Here is an 11,939-nt window from a genome sequence, read left to right as displayed (position 1 = left end):
TTATAGTGAAGTTCGCGAGGGCATTTTGAATGTAAATAATTAAAAAATTATTATTTCCCGAATAATTTAAAGTTATAAAGAGTGTTCCTTAACACCTCACTAACATCTCCACCAAGTTTCATTAAAAAAAACATTATAGTTTGCCAGAAATTCCAAAATATACATTGTTCTAAATTCCAGCCAAGCATTCACCAACAGCTTCAATTTGATATCGATATTGTACAAACACATTCTAGGGTCCACGTTTTGGTCTCTATCTCGAGACCCTAGTCACGAAACGGCATGAAAAATACTCTGGACTAAAGCATTCACCAACAGCTTCCATTTGATACCCATATTATACATACACATCCGAAGGTTACCCGGGTCCACGTTTTGACCTATATCTCGAGCCCTATTTCCAAAATAAAATATAATCCATGTTACTCGTGGATGATGTGGCTTTCAAATGGTGAAGGAATTTTTAAAATCGGTCCAGTAGTTTTTGAGCCTATTCATTACAACCAAACAAACAAAGTTTTCCTCTTTATGATATTAGTGTAGATTATTAAAGTTGTTCATGAATCACTGCCCAACATCTCCACAAAGTTTTATTAAATAAATCATTATAATTTGTTTAAAATTGCCCTTGCGGCATTGGAACTGGGGCTTCACAATTAATAAACGTTCTCTGTTTGAACCTTCTCATATAGTTTAGTGCTCAGCCTTACTAGGCATCTTGACACTAAAGTTTTGATTACTTTCAATGTTCAATTTCAATGAAATTGCTAATTTAGACAGAAAATCGAATTGGCAATGTACTCTCTTAAAATATTGCCACTGCATTCAATCAAATTTGGCAGTTGTTATAAAATCGACAATTGAGTGTATTATACAAAATATAAGTAAAAATATTTTTGTTTTCCTATTTTTTGACAGCCACTCTTGGTATGAGTTTGACATGCAATCTAGGGTGTGCTTGTTGTTTTGGTTTCAGCGTATTAGTGGGGTTGCAATGTAAAATTCGAATTTTTATGGTAATATTAAAAATAATAGAAAAAATTCAAAAGTATTTGACTTGGAACATTCACAATAGCAAATATTTTAAATATAGTTTTGTAGCAATGATACAACTTTTAATTGAAAAAAATCTGAATTTTTACAGCATTTTTACAATGATGGAGTGTCGAGCTGTTGATATTCGAATCAATGTGATGAATTCTCTTACCGGTGTATTTTTTTTCCATTAAGTGGCATCTTTATATTTTTGTTATTCTCTTTTACTCCATTCGTTATTTGATTTTATTTTTATTAAAGTTTGTTAATGATCTATATGCCAAATGGTTGAAATAAATATTTACTAAAAACTACAAAATTCTTCTTGGTGGAGTTATAAGGTATACCGATATCTGTTGTGAAACTCTATGAAATATACGGACATCAATTCTTCTTGCAACGACATCGCTACTACTTTGAATGGCACTGGTAAGCCACTTTGGCGCAGAATGCCCCCTCTGAAGTTTTAAGAGTTTACAAAGTGGATGTATTCCAATCTACATGCTTGACGAGAAATAATAAGGATATCTATTTGAATTAGAAAGTAGCGCAATTGGAGTGACGATCTTCTACTTGCCGTATCTTATGATCTGTTTACGTTTCGGAGGATTCATCGTATAGCGGAATGAAGTGCGCTGTGCTGACTTGCCCAAACAATTGCAAAAACAAATTAATAAGGTTTCATGGTTTTCCGAGGCAAGAAGATTTGTTCAAACAATGGGAAAACTTTTGTGGTCAAGAAGTCGACAAAAAAGCAAAAATCTGCAGCGAACACTTTTTGCCAGAAGACTACGAAAGGACTTTAAAAGTTGAAATGGGTAAAAAGTTCTTTGGCTTTTAAATATGCAACATTATATTTATTTGCTTATAAAATCACGCAGGATTTGCAAAATACAACATTCTTAGAAAGGAAGCTGTACCAACCGTGAATAAACACCTGTTGTCGCCTTCAAAGAAAGCACGCAAGAAACTTAGATTGCCGCAAAAGAAAGTAACTTGTGATCCACTAGCAGATGTAGTAGAAGGAAAAAACGACTACGAAATGGCGCCAAAAATATCGCCGGCTGCATTAGACAAATCCACAGGGGAAAAATTTGTTCCACCTTCTACTAACCTTGGCTGTACAATAAATTATTTAGAAAATAAAATGTAAGTAAAATGCGAGTACATAACAGACATACAATTGATTTGATATTCTATAGCGAAACTTTAAAACGTGATGCCGAAGCAAATGAAAAGTTGCTGAAAGACAAAATGTGAGTACATCCAAATGCCTGCAGCTACACGCTTAAAATTTACTTCTAATTTTTAACAGCGAAGTGCTGAAGGCTGAAAACAATCGTCTGCAGGAATGCTCAAAAAAGCGGCTGCAAGATAATGTGCAATTGGAACATACGATGTAAGTGAAATACAAAAGAATTCATAGAAATTATCGCCGGTATTTTATGTGCCTATTTTTTTTTATAGAGATACTCTTAAACTAGAAAAGAGTATTTTAAAAGAAGCCGAGTTAAAGTGGAACAAACAAACCGCTGCCATGCAGATGCGCCTTAGTAGAGCCGAATTCGAGCAAAAAAATTTAGAACAGAAGCTGCAAACAATATTTAGTCCCGGTCAGATAAAAAAGATAAAACGAGGAAATAAAAAATTGCATTGGTCTGAAGAAGATATTTCACAATCCATAAGATTATACACGACAAGCCCGAAAGCATACCTTATGTTAAAGGAAAAGAATTATCCTCTGCCCAGTGTAAGAACCCTGCAATTTTGGGCAAAAAAGCGAAGAATTTCATTCGAAACGGTCACCGATGATGGGGACAAAGTTACTTCAAATATCGTAATCGAAATGGACGAAACTAACGCGGACGCTGCAAGTTCAAGTAGTGCTGCAGAAATAGAGAAAAATATTTCTCTTGAAATGATCGAAGATGAAAGTGAACAAACTATTGCCATGGAAATGGTGGCTTATAGCTCGGATGAAGATATGCCAAATTGTGTGGAGGAAGATGAAAACAATATTTCAATCGAAATGATTCATAGTGATTCATATGAAGATATACCAAACGGTATTATACAAGATGAAACTCCTTGGCTAGAAATTAATGAATTCATTCTACCGTGCAAATACGGACCGAAGGGAGGAAAAAATACGGATACGACCGCAGAACAAAAAGTAAGTTTTATAGTCTAATCGTATAGTCTAATTGTATTCCGTGGGAAACTGAAGCGACTATGTAACCATTTGTTGTTACAACAACAACAACAACCAACCTCTGGACCCAATATGTCGAAACGGCACGTTTTCTGGTTCTACCATTAGATGAGTTAGACGAAGACGATCGGTAACTACATCGCACTGGCAGGGCTTAGTAAGCTGCTACAACAGCAACAACAACCATCTGCTTGATAAGTGTAAGCGAGGATCTATGAAATAGACAAACAAATAAAAATTAGTTTGATAGATGTTGCCAAAATATGGAGTGATCTCTTAAAATTAGTTGAGTGCCATAAAACGTAGAACCCAAAACACAGAATTCTCGTCGTTTTGACCTAATATTTTTGGCCGATCTGCGCTTTTGAGTGTTTGTGCGTGTCACACAAGTCGGAGATCTTAGACTCGATTTCCATTATATATATATAATTGGCGCGTACACCCTTTTTGGGTGTTTGGCCGAGCTCCTCCTCCTATTTGTGGTGTGCGTCTTGGTGTTGTTCCACAAATGGAGGCACCTACAGTTTCGAGCCGACTCCGAACGGCCGATATTTTTATGAGGAGCTTTTTCATGGCAGAAATACAATCGGAGGTTTGCACTTGCCTGCCGAGGGGCGACCGCTATTAGAAAAATGTTTTTCTTAATTTTTGTGTTTCACCGAGATTCGAACCTATGTTCTCTCTGTGAATTCCGAATGGTAGTCACGCACCAACCCATTCGGCTACGGCGGCCTCGATTTCTATTGCAGGCATAAATTATCTAAAAATTGTTTCTAACAGTACCCTCTGAAAACAATTGCAAACTTACATTTCTCCTAATTTCTTCTATAAAATATAACCGTCAGTTGGGCGCAGCAAAAACTGTAAGTAACTTAAATTCGAGGAGCAGCACTTTTCAAGGGTGTATTATTATTATTTTGGAAGTAGTTATGTTTAGGGGGTTATATACAGTTAGAAGGCCGAAAAAAGCGAATTTTCCGAAATTTTTTCTGAGAAAACTTTTAAATTTATTGATCTAAAAACTTGTATACATATTATCTTATCTTTAAACTGTATTTAAGGCTTAGTATTAGTAAAAATATTTATTTAAAAAGGAGCTACAGCTGATCTCCGAAAAAGACGTTTTGCGGTGACCACTAAATCTCTGAACTGGATCCTTTGAAAGTAAAAAACCAAACAGATTTCGTTAAAGTAATGTTAAATCTAGTAATTAATCGAAGGAATAATCAAAATAATTTTTTATGACAAAATGGCGGTTTCTCAAAAACAAAATATCGATTTTTGACCAAAATTTCAGCCTTAAATTGTTTATAAAAAAAATATATTTATCGGTGAGAAAAAATCTTCTTCCAAAAAAATATATTTAAGAAGCTTGTGTTAAAATTTGAGTTTAGCCGTTTTCGAGTAATGTTGGTCACCGACTTTGAGAACACCATTTTGAGAAAAACGCGTTTGAAGTTTGAAATTTGCGTGTAACTTCGAAAATATTCGCCGGAACGATATTAAATTTTTTGTGGGTATTCTTAAATGTACATTAAGAAAAAATAATAAAAATCCATTTTTTGAAAATTCTTAACTATATATAATCTAGGCGGCAAGAAATGGCAAACATCCGAGTGCCATGAAAAAGCTGCTCCGCTCGGAGTCGGCCATCCATTTGTGGAACAACATCAATTGGCACGTCACACATAGGTCTCGGCCAAATACCTAACAGAAGTGTAAAATTTAACTTTCGAATTCATAGTTTTCCATTAATTTATTGCTTTTAATGAGTTAAGTGCCTTCTTTTAATACTAAATCTAGTCTCTAGTCGTGCCATTTTCAAGTGCTTACACAAAATTAGTCAAAGTCTGCATCAAAATCAAGATCAGAGAACTCCAATTCCCACGACAGTCGGTTTTACGTACCCGGAATGACCCGAAATGACCTTTTTATGTGCAGCCAATTACTATCAGTTCAGCAGCCTTCGTATATCTATGGGAAATGTATATCCTGATACAACAACAACTCGAATATAAATATTTACCTAAATTAATACCTTCGTGATTATTTTCAGACATCGTAAGGAAATGTGGAAAAATTGGTTTTGTCTGCATCAAAAGATTTAAGAGCATTTTACTAAACGAATCAGAACATCATCTGAAGCATTTGTTATTTCTCGAGAAATATGTTAAAATAAGTTAACACTGTATGCAAATCGGATCCTCGTTCATTTGGAATCATCAAAAGTTTTGCTGAACTCAGAGAATTTGAAATATGAAATGAAATAAATAAAGATTTGCTCTACTTCACAAAATAAGATATGGAAAATGGAGCCATATCACTACGGTTATACACGTCTCCAACTAATAATAACCTTAAAAATGTGTTTGGAAGACAGAAAGCAGATTCTGACATAGTTCAAAACGTGCCATCTGGGTTCGGTGTGCAATCTAAGAAATCCCGCAAAAAGAAATCCCGCCTGCAGTACGAGTGGATACTCATTTATTTAATGGTAATAAAAGTTCTATGAAAATACAAGCATCGGCCTTTAAAAGCGAAACACATAAAAGTCTGTTTAACCCACAAACGAGGATTCCGATGATAGTTTCTCACGATTACAATAAGAAGAAGAAGCAAAGCAATTTATGTGCTGAACTACTTAGTTGTAGCGAACCTGCTGCAGAATGTGGCATGCAGCATGCAGATTTTGAATTATTTCAGCATAGCTAAAGTTGCATCAAATTAGCAAAATTGAACATTAAAAGTTAAAAGAAGTATTCACTTAGTTGAAGTATTACATCCACAGCTGTTTGGTTCAAGCCAAATCTGATATGCATAATAAATGTAATAAAAAAATATGGGCTATAAACGGTTAACGGCATTCGTAAAATGGAAAATGATTGGATATTAGCATATTCGAGCATTAATTAACGGCTAATAATAAATTTAAAAACTCCGGCTGTAAAATTATCTTACGTATTCTTCAATTGAAGATTCATAATAGAAGTTTAGCATAAGCGAAAGTCAAATATTTAAATCTAAAGATCATCAAAATGATATAAAAACCTTCTTTTTAAGCCATTCGGGGCTCAATGAGAAAATCTACTAAGTGTTAAGTATTTATGTAAGTGTTTTATAAGTTCCTACAGTAAAATGGAGTCCTTCATAATTTTCTTTTTTCTTGGAATACCGTAAAAATTACGTGTTAAAAAGTAACAAATATGTAAAATAGGGAAATCAATTTTAGAGACAATATCGTAAGTTTTATAGTCGTTCAATTGGAGATCTTTTGTAATTGTTTTGTATGGTAAAGCTAACTGTGAAAGCAAAGATAAATAAAATAATATTAAAATTTAAATTCGAATTAATCCTTTGTGATACCATTGTAAAGGAAGTACCATTGGAGGAAGGCCGGTGAGACGAAAGGAGAGGGCGGAGAGAGCTAGGGGTGGGCTAGTTAGTGGTATGGGGTTAGTGTATGTGGATTATGAACGATGACTGTGTTACGGTCGCGTTAACCGTTTTATGCTGCTGATGAAGTTCATCAGATTTTTAATGTCAAAACCTGCTATATCAGCAGGCGTAGCAAAGAAGTAAGAGCCAAGATGCCTAAGTCTCAGCACCGCGAGAGCAGGGCAACTAAAGAAAGAGTGCTGAGATAACTCTACTTCATCCTCCATACATCCGACGCAAAAAGGACTCGAGGTAGTTCTAAGTCTCACAGCATGCACACCTCCCTTGTCTGGCCAGCTCATCCCCCTCACAGTTTCCCGTAATGTCGCTGTATCCAGGAACTCAGATGAGCCTTATGTCAAATAATTCGAATGGAATCGAAAGTGATGCCAGGCCATCCCTGACCAGTTTTGAATGCACCACCATCAAACCGAGGGTCCTAATTGCTGCTTGGTTGTCGGAGTAAATATTTACTTTCCTGACTGCTAGTATGTGAGTGGCCAATCAGCTGCATCTTTGATTGGGGCTATCTCTGCTTGGAAACACTGCAGTGGTCCGGTAACCGGAATTTGAGTCCGATGGGGAGCTCATCGCAGAATACTTCTCCGCCACCCTTTCCTTTCAACTTCAATCGATCCGTCAACAAGTGCATCAGGCTCTGTCTCCCAGTGCAGCCCCCAGTCCACTCCTCCCTTCACAGAATTTGAGTGGAGAATATTCCACTTGGACTAAGCAGGGGTGCGCATTGATTCATCGACAGGGGGATGGACCCCGAGTTTCTTAAGATATTTGAGTGTCCATAAGTGCGGTTGAGCTTATAGCCCGAACCCCTCAGTCTGATTGCGGTACGTGCAAGGGCAACTCTGCCTGCGATGTCCACAGGTAACACATTTCACATTGCGTTAAGCACTGATTCCAATGAGTGCAGTCCTTTCAACTCTCTTCAGTTTCTTCACCGAAATCGTCCTCTCTAGTGAGTTCCTCCATATAATATAATAAAATTGGCTAAAAAACAACTCTAGGCGAAAGGCCCCATCTTTTGCCAATAGCGCCCTGGGCTTCCACGTAAGAGGTACTTTACCTTGTCAGGAAGCCCCCTATTGAGGGAAGTTGAGCTCTGGCTATTTTCTATTTCCCTAAAAAGCACAAGTTCCACCTTAAGAGGAATCGCCAATAGACCGCAATCAGTTGCTCAACTAACAACTACATTCAGTTTTCAATTTCAACTGTACAACTTTTTACCTTCAGTTCAATTTTCCTCTAACAATTAGTGCCACGTCATCCGGGAAGAAAATCAACCTGCAGAACCTTCTAATCAGCTCCTCCAGCAAGTCATTTCCAAAGACAACCCAGAGAAATGGTGGGAAAACAGCGCCCTACTCACCTGCCGACGGAACGAGTCGCCTCCCTACTCGGCCACGACTATTCTATCGCATTCTGTAGATAAATCTGGTAAGGCTGGCTCCGACCCTCAGTTTACCCAGAGACTTAGTAATTGCCTCCAGGAGGACGTTTTTGAAAGCCTACTTGGACAAGGAATCAAATTCGTGCATTGTGATGCCACACAGAGAGGAAAAAATCAAAACAAAGTCCTAACAAGGAAGAAAAAGGAGGATAGTGACCAAACGGTTCGCTTCAAGCTACTGATACAATTCATCAGGTGCGTAATGTTTAAGCCTGCTATATCCGCGGGTGTAACAAAAAAGTGAGAACCCAGATATCTGAATCTTAACCCCACGAGAGCAGAGCAGTTAAGGAGAAGGTGCTGAGAGGATTCCACCTCGTACACCCAACAGATTCTGCTGAAAGGACTTGAGGCAACATTTGCATTTGCAACATTTGCAGAGCAGTTAAGGAGAAGGTGCTGAGAGGATTCCACCTCGTACACCTAACAGATTCTGCTGAAAGGACTTGAGGCAACCCCAAGTCTCACCGCATGGACACTCAATATTATTTAAGTCGAACTTGAAAGAAGTGGCGTTCCACTGCCAATTTTTGTTTTTTAATCTTACTTAAGTCATATTTCTTTTTGTAAATAATTTTGCTTAATTTATAACGCTTTTTTTTTAATTACAGCGGAACTACAAAATTATAATACCCTTGTGCCTGCGAGTATGATAAGGCTTAACACCTGAACACGTAGATTCATGTAGTACAAAGTGGCGCAAAATTAATTACCCTAACGCAAGATTTATAATTTTTGTAAATGGTGAACAAGACAGCTGCAGTAAACAAACAGACGAGCATGTAGCGCATAGAGTTCAAAATAAAGATTTTCATTACTCATCTCATCAAAATAATTTTTTGTTTTCATTTAGTCAAATGTTATTTAAAAACCAAATTGATTAATGATTAATTTTACGCCACCTTGTACATACGACATTCGAGACAAAGGTGATTATAAATATTTTCTCTCGAGCCTATAGTTTTTAGGGAGGCTCGGATTTTAACCGCTTTTCTGACTTCCGAGAAAAGTTGGAAATTAATGATCAAATTTGAACTGAAAACCTTGAAAATTATTTTGTTACTCAAACTGTGTTCGTTAATTTTAAAAGACTGTTATCTCGGTAGTTCGGTAAATTTGCAAATTTAAATGTAATTGTGATATGTGGCAGCATTATTTAAAAAAATTAGCGTGACATAAACTTATTTGTATACTATTGGTTAATTTAAAGTTCCCGAAAAAGTTAAGAAATACAAATACCTAAGCGTCAGACTATTTGAACCACTGGTTGTGTTCCATAACGGAATTAGTCATTACCTGCCAAGGATGATAGATTACCAGGCTTAAATATCGGAGGCAAAATTGTGAGAGTAGCTTTGGCTGCTACATCACCGGGTATTCCGCAGTCGAATTCTACCCGCTCATTTCACAAGTATTCACACACTCGCACAATCAGTAAATGTTCAGGCGACAAAAAACAACGAGTGAGAACAGTGTTGAATGTTTTCGTATACTTGTGTCACCGACGCAATATCAGATTTTTCGTGACGTCAGCCAATCCGCCGATTCTTTCAAATTTGCTGAGAGCCGGTTAACGGTCTGATCTTGGCCACACCTTCTGAATTATTTTCACTATGATTACCAGCCACCAATCCAAATCAAGCAAACGTAAACAAAAATTCTCTCTCAAATAAAAGAAAAAGTAAAAAAGTTAACGAACGGAAAATTTATCATCACTGAGCGTTGACATATCAGCTAAGCTTGTTTACAATTTTTTGTATTTTCCAGAATTCGTGATGGATGATTTTTGCTGGCTCAAATTTCTGCAACACAAAATGAGCGACTCTTTTGCAACTAATTGTCACTTTTCTCTCTCAATTTGTGAGTGATGGATAATTTTTTGACGTTAATGAACGGCTACTTGCAAGAATTAGGAATAATTTTAAACTTTTTTGAGTTATCGAACACGACTTGGCGATTAGGTAAATTAATATTAGATAATTCTGTAATAGTTTAATAGTTAATAATAATATTTTAATGTGAGTTTCACACAGATTGTTTACTTTTCTGATTCTATTCAAATATGGTGAATCTAAGGTGTCATCGATCAAAAAACCAATACACTTTATGTTAGTACTAGGACTCGGGAATGATTCAACGGCCAATATCTGACTAGAATATTCTGTCTCAAGAAGAATTGTAAAACAGGTAATTGGGGGTAATCCCCCAAGTATTCGAGATATGATCACTTGTTTGTGTAAAAGTGCTCTTAAATCGATGGGATCGCATTTTCCTCAACATAGCGAACTAAGTAATCTTAAACCACGCGTAAAAATGATCCAAGTCTTTTATGAAAATGACCATTATGCAGGAAATGCACTTCGCGCATTGCAAAACAAATCATTCGCAACATATTTTTACCTAAAAGGATGCATTAACAAGCTAAATTGGCGCATTTGGAGTACTGAAAATCCATATGAAATTAAAGAAAAAATTCCGCACCCACGATGAGCCACTGTTTGGTACGATTTTTCGGCCGGCGGAGTCATCGGACTCTATTTCTCCGAAGATGATTCCGGTAACACTGTTATAGTGAACCATGAGCGTTACAGTGATATAAAAATAAATATTTTATGAATTGAATTAAATGACATGGACTTGGACAGTATGTGGCTTCAACAGACCGTTGTTACTTGGCACACAGCGAATGATGCAATGGTCATATTGTGAAGGAAGTTCCTAGGAAGCATTATCTCGCGAAGCAACCAAATAATTTCGCCGTCAATATCTTGCGATTTGCTAACACTGGAGTTCTTCCTTTGGGGCTGCATAAAAAGTATGTTCTATGCCAATAAGGCGGAGACGATTCCAGAGCGGAGTAACTAATATACAGCTAGAACTATGACAAAATGACAGCAAATATATTTATATACGCATCCTGTATTGCCAGAGGGGTCGTGGTGGGCATATCAGGGATATGGTGTTTTACACATGAAAACCATGCACTAAAAAAAATTATGATATAAAAAATAATAATTTGACAAATTTTTTTTATGTTTTATTTAAAAAAGAAAATCTACGGCCTGGTTTAATCACCCTGTAGTTGTCAGCTGCCCAATATTATTCTTACCTCACATCTACTCCTTCTATAGATTACCTTAACAGAGTTCTGTTAAAACGGCAATGCCAGGTGGAGACCGCGAATCTCATTGTTAAAACATATCTGCCTTATCGAATTGCTTGGCATAATTGTCTTAATATCAACTGTCATTCCGTGCTCTGACAACTCAATTTTAATTTGCATGTACGAATGCAGCGATCCGATTTGCGTGATGCCATTTTTAAAATGAAGTGTTAAGACAGCAAACGTAAGAAAACGGAGCAAAGTCAAAACAAAAATTAGATGCTAAGACACATTTAGTAGAAAGTGGCGTTAAGCTATTCAACTGTCATTTTGCCTAATGTCACGCCGATGGGGAGGAACCTTTTGTTCAACCTTTTGTTGAAATTAAATTCACCTTTTAATTTTTTACAAAAATGCTCGTAGGCGCGTGACTCCACCATTGCCACATTAAAGCTATTTTTTATATCAGCTAAAAAATTTGGGTGGACTCTTTTGAAAAATATTTCTTGACACGGAGTTTGTTGGATTTAAGGTTGCAATGCAATTTGTTCTTAATTTTAGAGGTCCTGTATATATTTGTGTGCCAGCAGCTGTAGGCCGCCCTACTCGTAAGTGAACTGGATATTCAAAATTCGCTACTAAAACACCTTGGTGAGGCTGGGCGTAATTTACTACGAGAAATATTTTCT

The 11,939-nt window shown here is 36.6% G+C and overlaps 1 protein-coding gene across 3 annotated transcripts; it reads left to right on the top strand.

Moving 5' to 3' along the window:
• The first annotated feature begins 1,275 nt into the window (after positions 1 to 1,275).
• LOC128864035 (uncharacterized) lies at positions 1,276 to 6,581 on the top strand. 3 transcript variants are annotated; one of them, XM_054103510.1, is made up of 7 exons: positions 1,276 to 1,464; positions 1,577 to 1,853; positions 1,917 to 2,184; positions 2,238 to 2,291; positions 2,351 to 2,434; positions 2,503 to 3,208; positions 5,304 to 6,581. In XM_054103510.1, the coding sequence occupies exons 2-7, from the start codon at positions 1,661 to 1,663 to the stop codon at positions 5,310 to 5,312; spliced, it is 1,314 nt and encodes a 437-aa protein (XP_053959485.1). In that variant the 5' UTR covers positions 1,276 to 1,464; positions 1,577 to 1,660; the 3' UTR covers positions 5,313 to 6,581. The 3 variants fall into 3 exon arrangements, with proteins under 3 accessions (XP_053959485.1, XP_053959484.1, XP_053959486.1); XM_054103511.1 differs by having other exon boundaries at positions 1,278 to 1,376; XM_054103509.1 differs by having other exon boundaries at positions 1,276 to 1,853.
• Positions 6,582 to 11,939: the final 5,358 nt, after the last annotated feature.

The sequence above is a fragment of the Anastrepha ludens genome, chromosome 5 (assembly GCF_028408465.1).
Source record: "Anastrepha ludens isolate Willacy chromosome 5, idAnaLude1.1, whole genome shotgun sequence".
Taxonomy (NCBI): Eukaryota; Metazoa; Arthropoda; class Insecta; order Diptera; family Tephritidae; genus Anastrepha; species Anastrepha ludens.
The sequence above is the reverse complement of the archived record's forward strand: the minus strand, read 5'-3'. Positions and strand labels throughout refer to the sequence as shown.

Bases quoted from the DNA above. Each gene is read 5' to 3' on its own strand.
- LOC128864035 (XM_054103510.1), top strand. From the start codon at position 1,661: ATGAAGTGCGCTGTGCTGACTTGCCCAAACAATTGCAAAAACAAATTA. The intron at 1,854-1,916 runs GTAAAAAGTTCT...AAAATCACGCAG, and splicing joins GACTTTAAAAGTTGAAATGG to GATTTGCAAAATACAACATT. The intron at 2,435-2,502 runs GTAAGTGAAATA...TTTTTTTTATAG, and splicing joins GTGCAATTGGAACATACGAT to AGATACTCTTAAACTAGAAA.